Here is a 14523-nt window from a genome sequence, read left to right as displayed (position 1 = left end):
CACTGAGCACAGGAGTTGGGAGGTCATGTTGCAGCAGTACAGGACATTGGTTAGGCCACTTTTGAAATATTGGGTGCAATTCTGGTCTCCCTCCTCTAGGAAGAATGTTTGAAACTTGAAAGGGTTCAGAAAAGATTTACAGGGATGTGGCCAGTGTTGGAGGATTTAAGCCACAGGGAGAAGTTGAATAGGCTGGGCCTATTTTCCCTGGAGCATTAGAGGATGAGGGATGACCTTATAGAGGTTTATAAAACCATGAGGGACATGGATAGGGTAAATAGACAAGATTTGTTTTCCTGGGGAGGGGGAGGCCAGAACTAGAGGGCACAGGTTTAGGGTGATAGGGGAAGAATTTAAAAGGGACCCAAGGAACAACTTTTTCCATGCAGAGGGTGGTGCTTGCATTGGAATGAGCTGCCAGAGGAAGTGGTGGAACTAGTATAATTACAACGTTTAAAAGGCATCTGGATGAGTATATGAATAGAAAGTGTTGAGGGGGATATGGACTAAGTGCTGGCAAATGGGACTAGATGAAGTTAGCATATCTGGTCAGCCTGGACAAGTTGGACTGAAGGGTCTGCTTATGACTAATAAAGTAAATTTTACCAAAAAGTAATAAAAGTTTAAAATATATGTTCATAAACTGGAGAAAAATAGCATGGTAACTGTTCCAGTGATGTTACAAACAACCCAATTCTACTATATTGGCCCTTTATGATAAAAAGGTCACAGGTCATAGACATAGTTACAGGGGTACACAGCATCAAAAACATTTTTTGACTCATTGAGTCTATAGAGTCATAGAGAGGTATAGCATGGAAACAGACCCTTCAGTCCAACCCATCCATGCCGACCAGACAATCCAACCCAATCTAGCCCCACCTGCTAGCACTCGGCCCATATCCCTCCAAACCCTTCCTATTCATATACCCGTCCAGATGCCTTTTAAATAGTGCAATTGTACTCATTTCCATCACTACTTCTGGCAGCTCATTCCATACGTGCACTACCCTCAGCATGAAAAAGTTGTCCCTTAGGTCTCTTTTACATCTTTCCCCCCTCACCCTAAAGCTATGCCCTTTAGTCTGCATTCCCCTACCCCAGGGAAAAGACCTTGTCCAATTACCCTATCCATGCCGCTCATGATTTTATAAACCTCTAAGGTCATCCCTCAGCCTCTGACACTCCAGGGAAAACGTCCGCCTACAGCTCAAACCATCCAACCCTGGCAATATCCTTGTAAATCCTTTCATGTTTCACAACATCCTTCCAATAGGAAGGAGACCAAAGCTGCATACAATATTCCAAAAGTGGCCTAACCAATGTCCTGTACAGCCGCAACATGACCTCCCAACCCCGGTACTCAATACTCTGACCAATAAAGGATAACATACGAAATGCCTTCTTCACTATCCCATCTACCTGCAACTCTACTTTCAAGGAGCTATGAACCTGCGCTCCAAGGTCTCTGTTCAGGAACACTCCCCAGGACCTTACCATTAAGTGTGCAAGTCCTGCTAAGATTTGCGTTCCCAAAATACAGTACCTCATTTATCTAAATTAAACTCCATCTGCCACTCCTCAGCCCATTGGCCCATCTGATCAAGATCCTGTTGTAATCTGAGGTAACCATCTTTGTTGTCCACTACACCTCCAATTTTGGTGTCATCTGCAAACTAAGTTTACCTCTTACACTCATGTCCAAATCATGTATATAAATGATGAAAAGTAGTGGCCAAGCACCGATCCTTGTGGCACTCCACTGGTCACAGGCCTCCAGTCTGATAAACAATCCTCCCAAGCGGAACCTTGTTGAACGCCTCATTGAAGTCCATATAGAACATGTCTACCGCTCTACCCTTATCAATCCTCTTTGTTACTTCTTCAAAAAACTCAATCAAGTTTGTGAGACATGATTTCCCATGTACAAAGCCATGTTGACTATCCTTAGCCAGTCCTTGCTTTCCAAATACATGTACATCCTGTCCCTCAGGATTCCCTCCAACAACTTGCCCACTACCAACGTCAGGCTCACTGATCTGTGGTTCCCTGGCTTGCCCTTACCACTTTTCTTAAAGATGGCACGTTAGCGACCTCCAGTCTTCTGGCACCTCATCTGTGACTAATCGACAGTACAAATATCTCAGCAAGGGCCCCAGAAATCACTTCCCTAGCTTTCCACAGAATTTTAGGGTACACCTGATCAGGGTGTCCTCCAGAGGCTGGTACATTTCCTGTGACTGGAGAGGAATTGAGAATTATTGCCAATGTCTTATTTCCTCTCCTGACTCACTCAAAAGCCTGGGGACATTTCAACCAGCTCTGCAGATATTTCTGCTTTTAAACCTATCAGACCACACAGAACTTTGTCTTTACTAACTTCTTTCAATATATCATACTACTTTTGCCTGATTTCCGAAGCGCATCATCCCTCTCAATAGTGAGCTGCATCATAAAATATTAATTTAGAACCTTGAGTCCTCTGGCGCTGTGCATAATAACCACTGTTGTCCTTAACTTTTTCTTGTGGTACCCTTTTACCCTTAATGCACTTGTAAAACAACTTAGGATTTTCTTTTTTTATCTGCCATTATTCTTTCACACATCCTTTTCATTAACTTTCTTTTTAAAGTTTCCCCTTGCAAATGCTATATTCCTCCAGGGCATTTGCTATTTTGAGTCTTGGATATCTGCACTAAGTCTCCTCTTTTTCTCTTTATCCAATCTTGCACATCTCTTGATCTTCAGCATACACAGTATTTAATGGACCCACTTCCTTTATTGGAACATACTGGCCCTGTACACTTCCTAATCCTTCTTCAATGGTCCCACTGCTCTGACACAGATTTGCCTACATATCTGCTCCCAGTCCATTCTGACCAAATCATACCTGATCTTATTAAAGTATGGCCACCACTCAGTTTAGAACTTGGATTTTAGGTCCATTCTGGTCCTTTTTCATAACAACCTTGAATGATTAGATGATTAGATTACTTACAATGTGGAAATAGCCCCTTTGGCCCAACAAGTCCACACCGACCCTCCAAAGAGCAACCCACCCAGACCCATTCCACTACATTTACCCCTTCACTTAACACTATGTGCAACTTAGCATGGCCAATTCACCTAACTTACACATTTTTTGGACTTTGGGAGGAAACCGGAGCACCTGGAGGAAACCCACGCAGACACGGGGAGAATGTGCAAACTCCACACAGACAGTCACCTGAGGCGGGAATTGAACCCAGGTCTCTGGCACTGTGAGACAGCAGTGCTAACCACTGTGCCACCGAATCTTATGGAATTATCATCGTTGTCTGCAGAACGCTCACCACTGATATTTCAACCACTTGCCTGGATGCAATACCTAAAATTAAATCCAGGAACATCCCCTTTCTTGTACATATAGCCTTCTACATACTGGTTTAAAAAGCTCTTCTGGATGCATTAAGAATTTCACACCCTACAAATCTTTCCCAGTATGACTGTCCCAGCTAATGCTGAGAAAGTTGAAATTCTCTATTACTTTTGTACTTCTCTGTAATTTGTCAATATGTCAGAGCTGTACAGCAGGGAAATAGAGCCTTCAGTCCAACTCATCTTATCGACCAAATATCCAAAATTAATCTTGTCCCATTTGCCAGCATTTGGCCCATATCCCTCTAAACTCTTCCTATTCATATCCAGATGCCTATTAAATGTTGTAATTGTACCAGTTTCCATCACTTCCTCCGGCAGCTCATTCCATACATGCACCATCCTCTGCATGAAAATGTTGCCCCTCAAGTCCCTTTTAACTCTTTCCCCTCTCAACTTAAACCTATGCCCTCTAGTTTTGGACTCCCCCCATCCTAAGGAAAAAATCCTGGCTATTCACCCGATTTATTTCCATAGCTTTATGAAGCTCTGACACTCCAGGGAAAACCGCCCCAGTCTATTCAGCCTCTCCCTATAGCTCAAACCTTTCAACCCAGACGATGTCAGTGTAAATTCTTTCTGAATCAAGTTTCACAACATCCTTCCTACAGCAGGGAGACCAGAATTGCATGCAATACTCAAAGCTAGTAAACCAGTGTTCTGGACAAATGTATCATGACATCCCAAAGGCAAGAATACCAAATGCCTTCTTTGTCTACCTGCGACGCCACTTTCAAGGAGCTATGAACCCATACTCCAAAGTCTCTTTGTTCAGAAACACTCCCCAGGACCTTAAGTGTCTCAGTCCTGCCCTGATTTGCTTTCCCAAAATGCAGCACCTCACATTTATCTAAATTAAACTCCATCTGCCACTCCTTGACCCATCTGATTAAAGTACCGTTGTACTCTGAGATAACCTTTTCCGCTGATCACTGCACCTCCAATTCTGGTATCATCTGCAAACTTACTAACCATACCTCTAAGTTCACACCTAAATCATTTATATAAATGAAGAGCAGTGAACCAGCACGAATCCTGTGGCACACTGCTGGTCACAGGCCTCCAGCCTGAAAAACAACCCACCACCTCTACCCTGTCTTCTACCTTCGAGTCAGTTCTGCATTGAAATGGCTAATTCTCCAGGTATTCCATGTGATCTAACCTTGCTAATCAGTCTACCACAAGAAATCTTATCGAACACCTTTTGAAGTCCATACAGATCACATCCACTGCTCTATCCTCATCAATCCTATTTGTTACCTCTTCAAAAAATCCTCCAAGTTAGTGAGATACGATTTCCAATGTATAAAGCCATGTTGACTATTCCTAATCAGTCCTTGCCTTTCTAAATACATGTAAAACCTGTCACTCTGGATTCCCTCCAACAACTTGTCCATCATCGTGAGGCTCACTGGTGTCTAGTTCCCTAGCTTTTGCTTTCCACCCTTCTTAAAACATTCGTCAACCTCCAGTCTTCTGGCACTTCACTTGCAGGTACTGAAGATATAAATATCTCAGGGACCCAGGAATCACTCCCCTATCTTCCCACAGAATTCTGGGATACACCTGATCAGGTGCTGGGATTATCAATTTCTATGTATTTTAAGCCATCCAGCACCTTCTCCAAAATATGGAGATTTTTCAGGATGCTACTATTTATTTCCCCACGTTCTCTATCTTCTATAAACTTCTCCATAGTAACATTCATTTAGTATCTCCATCTCCACTAATAGGCAGCATTGCTGATCTTTTTAAGGGACCATATTCTCTCCCTTGTTACTCTTTTGTCCTTTCTGTGCTTCTTTTTCTCAAAAATGGTTTGGGGACCTACAGTTCATCGTCTTTCTCCACAGATGCAGTCAAATCTATTGCCAGCATCTTTGCTTGTTACTGTGATTTAACACAATTTGACTTGAACAAATTTATGCTAATTTTCCTTAATTAACCCACACTAAGTTCAAGTCACTGATAATTTTGTCCTTGAGCATTATTGCTAAACATTTCCAACCACTGAGATTAAGTTTATTGGGCTGTACTGCTTTATGTCCTTTCTTTTACAAATCCATAACAACTACAATTGTCCAATCCTCTAGTGCCAACCCCACTAATCTCCCACATCACCACATTTCCAGGTTGAAAGATAATGGCCTTTTAAAATTCTTACTTTCTCCAGCATTCTCAGCGCACTCCACCAAGTCCAAGTGAATTAGCTTCAAGTTCAATCAGCCCTCTAATCCTCTATCAATTTTAGTTTCCCCAGTACCATCTTCCTTGGTAAAGACACATGCAAATTACTCATTTGGTATTTTAGCTGCATCCTCAAACTCTCAATCCCCATTTTAGTTCCCAGTCTACAACATACTACCTTTCAACTATACATGTACCTTTGCAAGACAAATGGGTTTCTTAATTTGGCAGCTATATTTGTTTCCTCTTCCTGTCCTAGTACCCCTATGAACTTTTCAGTCATTTCCTTTCTTACTACCTCTGAACTTTTCATAGGCAGCCTGGCTGTCTCATTTAGATCAATTTGAACCGTCAAGTACGCTCTGTTGTCATTTTTTCCAGTGTCATCCAGGAAACTGACTTTGGTTGCCCTAACATGAGGGGAATATACAATGACTACACCCTAAACTCTCACCTTTAAAAGGCAGCCCATTGTTTCATTACAATTTTACTTGTACTTATTTTAAAATTCCCATTTACCCTGGTTAATTAACTCACTCTGCTGAAATTGGTTCTCCTTCAATTAAGTATTTTTACTCTGCGTTGTTCTTTATCTTTCCACAGTTAACATACATCTTCCAACACTGGTCATCGTTGCCTAAAAGTTCTCACTTAACCCATTTCATACTCCAAGATCGGATGCAGCAATGCCTCCTTCCATGGATGGCTGGAAATATACTAATCAAGGTAATTTTTCCTGAATACAATTCAGTAAAGTTTCCTTTCCTGTTGACTTTTTCCTTCACAATATTTCTTAATCAACTTAATTTAGGAATATTTGATCCTAATTTGTTCTAGTTCATTCACTGCCAAGTCCTAGTTTCATGCAACAATCTGTGCTTATCACACAACTGTATTTAACATGCTTTGTAAACGACATACTTTCATTGAAAACCTAATTTGGACATTCCATTACCTTGAAGTGCAACCTGACATCAAGTCAAACTCATTTCTTAAAAGATTTACAGACAATTGCAGGCTATATCAGACTATGAACCAGTGGTTCAACTCCACATGAACATGAAAAAATTGAGAATTTTAAATTATTCTCAAAATGAGTTTGACTTGATGTCTAAAAGCTAAATTCCAAGAATTGGTTAATTTTACAGCGCATTCTTAATTATCCATCCTTTCGCTTGCCCCCAACAATTCAATCGTTCCCAAAATATTATTAGAATAAAAACATTAAATCCTTTGCTGATGCAGATTGTTAAGTCAGTTCAAGATGTTCATACTTTGTGACATCCATGTAAAACAATAACTAATTGATCTAAGATTAGGATGGAATCAGCACAAAATTGAGACTGTATGTATTGTCAGGCTTCATTCCATTAACTAACCTGTACTATTCTGCTAAGATGACAATCTGCAGCCAATTCCAAGCCCTGTTTCTCAGCCCAGGCTTCAATGTGACCAAGTTGCTGTCGGATGATAGCTCCCCAGTAATGAGAACAAAGACAAGAGTCTGGCTCCGTGACCAGTTTATTGAATAGCCACATGTTAATAAAGTGAAAAAGCTGAGAGAACAGTTGGATGGTGAGAGCAGCATTCACACGGCAACGGCGCAACAAAGACATTGCTCCTGTCAATGTGTGCAAGACATCATCTGGAAAATAGAATAATAAACATATCTAGCAAATTCTTTAAAAAACAAGTGCATATCCAAATTTACATCAAACATTCTCATTTTAAAATTTGACATTTGGATATCAGTGCTGTGTTATAAAGTTTGCTTCAGTTCAAAGAAGCACGAATACAATTTGCAACAAAATGAAGGGACCATGCTTAACTGGTACAGAAAATTTGAGAATTTATTTTTACTCAATTCTCCAATTTCTTGAAACATGTTTGACTGGCATTAGAAACACATGCAAAGTCTTATGTCTTTTCTTCAGATTGTTTGACTTTAAACAAACCTCCATAATAAAAAGATTCTAATGCTGACTAAGCATACAGAATATTGTTGCTAAACATATATTATATAAAGTTTGTGTTTTTCCTCTACCTTTGCACGTTACCACAAAAACCACTAAAAATGGCATTGTGCTAACTGCAGAGGTGAGGAGAAATTTTTAGATAGTTAAGATACTTTGGAGCTTTCTGCCTCAGAAGGCAAATAGTCATTCAATAGCTTTAGAACAGGTGGATAGATTCTTGTTAGACAGGGTAATCAAAGTTTAATTGGGAATAGATAGGAATGTAAAAAAAAACGAGCAGCAGTTTTAGCTTGAAATTAGCTGTTGAAGAGGAGCTGTAGTTACACATGAATGAATACTGAAGTTCAATTTTAACATCCAAGAGTTTAACCCTGGGGAAAAAAAAAGAGGATGATCAAACAGAGTACAAGCAATCATGAGGCAATCCATGTCAGCAGTTTGAGGGGAAATGAAGGCCCGATCAGTAAAATTGCAAATACATATACATTTTAATGAGATTTAATAACCTCTATCATTAACATCCAGGCTGCTGCTGCAAACTCTGCTGGAGTCAATGATGTCTGCCATGGAGTGGCAATTAGTCCATTGCTCATATTTACCATATTGGGTGTTGGAAACAATTTGTGGTGGCAGTAAACTTGTGCAGTAATGTCGTATAGTAAAAAATTGTTTATTAAATTGCAGAATCTTGGGGCTTTAAGCTATTAGTAAAATGAGTTTCAAGAAGATCTGTAGCTCAGGTTGAAGTCCTGGATGTAAGTTTGTTCGCTGAGCTGGAAGGTTCATTTTCAGATGTTTCGTCAAAGTAGGTAACATCTTCAGTGAGCCTCCAAATTAAGCACTAGTGGTGTAGCCTGCTTTCTATTTATTTCCTGCATTTCCTACTCGATGTCATTTCCTGTTCTTTTTCCCAGGGGGTGGTAGAAGGGATCCAAGTCAATGTGTTTGTTGATAGAATTCCAGTTAGAATGCCATGCTTCTAGGAATTCTCATGCATGTCTCTGTTTGGCTTGTCCTACGATGGATGTATTGTCCCAGTCGAAGTGGTGTCCTTCCTTACCTGTATGTAAGGATACTAGTGAGAGGGAGTCATGTCATCTTGTGGCTAGTTAATGTTCATGTATCCTGGTGGACAGTTTTCTGCCTGTTTGTCCAATGTAGCGTTTGTTACAGTTCTTGCAAGGTATTCTGTAGATGGCATGAGTTTTACTTGCTGTCTGTACAGGATCTTTCAAGTTCACTATCTGCTTTTTTAGTGTGTTGGTGGTTTTGTGAGTGATGATGCCAAGGGGTCTGAGTAGTCTGGCAGTCATTTCAGAGATTCTTTGATGCAGGGGAGAGTGGCTAGGGTTTCTAGATGTGTTTTGTCTGTTTGTTTGGGTTTATTGCTGAGAAATCGGCAGACTGTGTTCATTGGGTACCTGTTCTTTTGGAGTACACTGTATAGGTGTTACTCCTCTGCGCTGCAATGTGTGATGGCTCATTGAAATAACGTTCCAATGCAGCTTCGATGGAGGATGTTGGGATGGTTGCTTCTGTAGTTCAATATTTGGTCCGTATGTATTGTTTTCCTGTTGACACTGGTTTGAAGTTCCCCATTGGCTGTTCGTTCTACTGCGACATCTAGGAATTTGCAGTTTGTTGTTGTTTCCTCCTATTTAGTAAGTTTTATGGCAGTAAGGGTATTATTGATGGTCTTGAAGGTTTCCTCTGATTTGTTTTGTTTAATAATGACAAAGGTGTCATCCACGTAGCAGACCCAAAGTTTGAGTTGGATGGTTGGCAGAGCTGGATGTTCCATTAGTTTGTCTGTAGGTTTTGTTGTCGATGGTGAAGTGGGTGGTAAGGCATAGGTCCATGAGCTTGACGATACTGTCCTTGCTGATGAAGGGGTTTGGTCTGTGTCTTTGTTTCTTCTAATAATGTAGTCAATATTTCCTTGGCTGTTACCTCAAAGGAGACTATGGTTTTATCATCTTCCATCTTGGTGTCTTTGATGTTCTTCAGGAATTCTTAGGTGGAGTGGATGGAGTGGCGTGAGTCTTCTACTAAGTATTTTAGTCTTTGGTGTAGCTCCTTGGTCAATCTGTAAGCTGGTGTTCCAGATAGTGAGAACTATGGATCTGAGGGGGGCTCCTGGTTTGTGAATTTTGGGTAATCCATAGAAGCGCAGTGCTTTGGATCTGTCTGGTTTCATTTTTTGGAAGTCAGTCTTATTTATTTCTCCAGATTTCTGAAGTTTCTCCAGTAGGGCTATGATCGGTTTTCTAGTTGTGGGGTTGGGTCTATTGCCACTTGTTTGTAAGTGTTGGTACCTGCAAGTAGTGCATATGCTTTCTCAATGTAGTCTCTTGGATTTAAGAGGACTGTCAAGCATCCTTTGTCTGTGGGTAGGACAATTTTTTTTAGTGCTTTGCTTTCTTGTGTATTGAGTGTGTTTCCTTCTTTTTTCCTGCTTAACATTGGTGCGACTGCCTATCTGATGGTTTGCTGAGTTTCTTCAGAGAGCTAGTTGTTTTTCGGATTTGTTTCTAATGGTGCTTGGAAATCTTTCTTGTTCACTTCCTGGAAGTTGTAACTTAATCCTCTTACTAAGATGGCTTTTTCAGTGTCTGTTAAGGGCGGGTCAGATAAATTTTTTATCCATGCTCTGTGTTGTCAGTGGTGTTATTTTGTGTATGTTTGTCTAGTGTTTTTTGCGGGTCTAGTTTTTTCATTTTCTGTGTTTGTCGCGGTCTAATATCTATGGCTTGGTGAATGGTGTCTGTCCATTCATGGTCCGTTGCATTTGTGGGTCAAGATTTTTGGTGCAAAATTTCCTGGTTGTATTTTCATCTTAGTAAGACGCTTTGTCTACTTTTTAAAAAAAAGTTTAGGACGCCAGCCAGACCTTAACATAAATTTGGTGTTCTGATCACAGAATGCAACAGAGACAACATTTTGTCTGGGTTCTTTGCTGGTTCTTTCTGATTCCTGTTGTGTTTACCAAGGATGCTCATGATAAATGCACCAATTTCTTTGTTTTAGAAGAGTTCACATGGCCCTTCACTGCCAATCGAAGAGTGGACATACTTTCTACCTGAGAGTGAAAGATTAGATACTACTAAAGGGTGAAATCTCCCATTCCTAGTCTGTATCCATTGGTATCAGACAATTAATTTCAGAAATGTCTGACCTCAAAAGAGAATTTCAAAGTGTGACCAGCAGGTGGTGGAATGGTCCTACAATTCTGGTGCAGATAAATGGAATTATTTATTTATTTATTTTTCTGTTGGAGCAAATCATGCATTCTTCCTTACCTATAAAGCCATATTCCTGAGTTATAATCAGCAACACCACAAAACTAAATCCTACAGGATAGTTTAGCCCATCAGGCCTATACTGGTTCACTTGAAAAGCAGTCTAAGTTCCAATGACATTTTTACTGCAATCCCCTTCTGTTTAAACCATTTCAAAATTAAAATGAAACAAGGGAGATAAGACTGCAGAAGATGGTGCTATTTTGACACAAAGCAAACTTACAAATTACTCATAATATGGCAATGAGAAGTAGTACTGTTCTAAGAAAAGTTCAATTTCACAACTTTACAGGAATGCATACTTCACAGCTAAGAGAAATTTCCTAAAACAGAAAAACTGAAGACACCAATAAGTAAAATTAGCTGGCTTCCCATTAGCTGGATATTTTAGTCCTGCAGAAAAATATCTGGAGTCTTGTGAAGGAACAATTCTTATTAAATATTTTTTCTAAAAAAAAGTGAAGAAACCACCATTTAATTACTACACAAGATTAGTTTTTCAGTTGAGGGAGGCAAAGATTGGAAACTCTTGCCAAACAGAATACCTAAAGGTATTCAGATAAATATTTGAAAATGCCAGTGTATGCCAAGTCCATTTATAGAAACAGAAATAATTTTCCAAAAAGAAACTTTGATGTAAATGGTTCATAAAACATCTAGACAGAGACAGTCAAAAATATTGGCAGTACTTAGAAGCTACTTACTCAAAATCAGAAACAAAAGCTGAAAATGTTGGAAAATTCATTTGGTCAGACAGTATGTACAAGGAGAGAAACAGTTAACATTTCAGGTCAAATTATCCTCTCAGAAATTATGCAAGGTCTATTTAATGGTCTCTTCATTTTCATGAATAGTCATCAAGCCCGTTTTCTTCCCCTTCCCAAATACTGCCCAATTTGCCAAGTATTTTCTATTTTTTACTTCAGTTATCCAGTATCTGCAGCGTTTTACTTTATTATTCAAAATTAGCTCTGACTTGAAGCTATTTGTCTGAAAAGGCAGGGATGTCTCGTAAGCTACAAAATAAATGAGACTTTTTTTGTTTCCCATTATTTCAATTAAAGCAGCTTATTTAGTGATAATTTGCTGTCCTCCAACCTCTGGTCAACATAGTCTCACAGCAAGATTTGGATCAGGTGGAGACAGAGACACCTGAACCGAACATTTGGTAGGGAAATTACACCAGCTCTGGAGTGCTGAACCACACCTTCAATCTTGCCTTACTGTTGGTCATGAATGATCTTGAACTTTATCCAGATAATCAGAAGTCTCAACTAAAAAATTCTGCACGCTTGCCACAGACCCCACCATCTATATTGGCTAGTTGCCGAAACAGAAATCAGATCAACTCGCCAATCAGAAATCAGTAACAACTTTTAATTGTGATAAATAACGTCAGGGTGGTGCAATGTTCCCAAATTTGTTTCACCAACTCGAGACCAGACTCTATTAACTCCATCCTATAGTAATTCCAAATTGGTCAAAAATAGAATACTTCGTCTTCTCTTCCACTAAGATTCCTCAAAAATCCCAATCTCTTGTCCTGGATTGAGTTCCCGTTTTTAACGGACCAAATTCAAAATTTATACATACTCAAAAACATCTCGAATATGACTAAGAGACTACTCTGACCTCTTGGCATCATGGTAGTCCATAAACCTAACCAACACACAAACAGCTACTGATGAACCTAAAGTACCCAGTACCAACAAATCAAATGTCATATACGGAATACCCTGCAAGGACCGCAATAAACACTACAGACAGACAGGCAGGCAGAGAACTAGCCACCAGGATACACAAGCACCAACTAGCCACCAAAAGATTGCTGGTCATGTCTTCACCTGTACATCTGAAGGACACAACTTCGACTGGGCAACACATTCATCCTAGGACAGGCTTAATGGAGGCACACATATTTTGAGATGATTCCAGAACTCTGTCAATAAACACTGATTTGGACCCCATTTACCAACCTCGGAGAAAAACATCCGGAAATGATATCATCCACCTTAACAGACAAAGATACAAATTGAAAGTGGGACAGAAGATCAGCTCTTCAACAGAGGCTCATTGATTATGTTATCTAGCATGGTGATGAAACATGTGAGAACAAATCTCCTAGCTCAGTGAGCAAACTTACAACCTGAACCTCAACTTGAGCTATAAATCTTCTCAAAAATCACAAAGAGTCTTATTTTTGGGAGAAGGGAAGCAGACACTATTATGAAAGTATAACACAAAGAACTAACACTGGAGTAAATTCATAACCATACAGTTCGATGAAAAGTAAATCTAGAATGCAAGTGGCTCACTAGAGACGAGAAGTAGCTTTTACAATTTTATTAATATGCAAAACAAAGTATGCTTGGTTCTAAAGAAAAACTAAATGATTGAGACATTATCACATTTAAAACAACATTTTCAATACATGTTAAATTCAGCTTGCAGACCTATTTTGGGTCTTTGTGGACTTGCTTCCTCTGGGTCTTCAAGAAATGCTGGTATATAATTGTTCAGATCTGATTGAAGACAGTGTACCAAGTATCTGTAACACAGAATTCAATAATTTTATATTTTATAACTTCAACTAAAGGCGGCTTAACATGAGAAGTATGAAATCAAAGTAATGTCTCATATTCACAGAAAGTTTGAAGACATTCAAAAAATAAAAGGATATTTTGGTCATCCTCAAAATTAATTGTATTTTTGCAGACTAACAAGAGTAAGCCAGTATGACAGAAGAATCACCTCAGTACAGATTGCCTCCACTCTGTTCTAAACAAACTGTTCATTTCATTCCCAAAGACCAGGTCCCTTGCTTTTCAATGGTATGTCGGTGATTTAGACTTAAATTTGAATCTACATTTAGCACAAAAACAGGTCTTGAGGCCAATTATAAGGAAGAAAGTTGCAGACCTCCAAAGCTATAAAGTTGGACAGGAAAGAAGTGAATGATTTTGGAGAATTCGAAAAAGAGGGAAAGGGATGCATGATAAATAGGAGGACACAAAAGTGCACAACACCACAATGACCCTGGAGCATATGTTTCAAAGTTCCAGAGGTTGTCAGACAAGTAGATGTAGTTGTGAAGGCATACGGGATTCTTGCTTTTAATAGGTGAGACAAAGAAAAGTAGTAGGGTATATGTTGTGGTTCTGTTCACCGAACTGGGAATTTGTGTTGCAAACATTTCGTCCCCTGTCTAGGTGACATCCTCAGTGCTTGGGAGCCTCCTGTGATGTTTCCTCGGGCATTTATAGTGGTTTGTCTCTGCCGCTTCTAGTTGTCAGTTCCAGTTGTCCGCTGCAGTGGCCGGTATATTAGGTCCAGGTCGATGTGTTTGTTGATAGAATCTGTGGAAGAGTGCCATGCCTCTAGGAATTCCCTGGCTGTTCTCAGTTTGACTTGCTCTATAATAGTAGTTTAAGTATGCCGTCTTTGTTGATAGGTTCAACATCCTGTTGTCTGTTCTGTACGTCCAGCAGGTTGGCTATTGTTTCTCTGGCTAGGGTTTTATCTATCTATTGACAAACTACTGGACCTGTGCCTCAAAACACACTTCACATTCAACCACCAGATATACGAACAAATCAACGGAACACCCATGGGCTCACCCATCTCTGGGCTCATAGCAGAAGCAG

General features: G+C 39.8%; 1 protein-coding gene across 6 annotated transcripts in view; it reads right to left on the bottom strand.

Moving 5' to 3' along the window:
- The window catches only part of afdna (afadin, adherens junction formation factor a), a 224583-nt gene that overhangs the window by 61179 nt on the left and 148881 nt on the right, over positions 1-14523 (bottom strand). For all 6 annotated transcript variants that reach the window (XM_060831656.1, XM_060831652.1, XM_060831654.1 and 3 more), the window contains 2 exons: positions 13333-13427; positions 6984-7249 (listed from right to left, as the gene is read on the bottom strand). In XM_060831656.1, coding sequence (XP_060687639.1) covers positions 6984-7249; positions 13333-13427 — 361 coding nt within the window. The remainder of the gene's footprint in view (positions 1-6983; positions 7250-13332; positions 13428-14523) is intronic.

This window comes from Hemiscyllium ocellatum, chromosome 10, assembly GCF_020745735.1.
Source record: "Hemiscyllium ocellatum isolate sHemOce1 chromosome 10, sHemOce1.pat.X.cur, whole genome shotgun sequence".
Taxonomy (NCBI): Eukaryota; Metazoa; Chordata; class Chondrichthyes; order Orectolobiformes; family Hemiscylliidae; genus Hemiscyllium; species Hemiscyllium ocellatum.
Note: the sequence above shows the minus strand (reverse complement) of the source record. Positions and strands in the feature narration are given on the sequence as shown.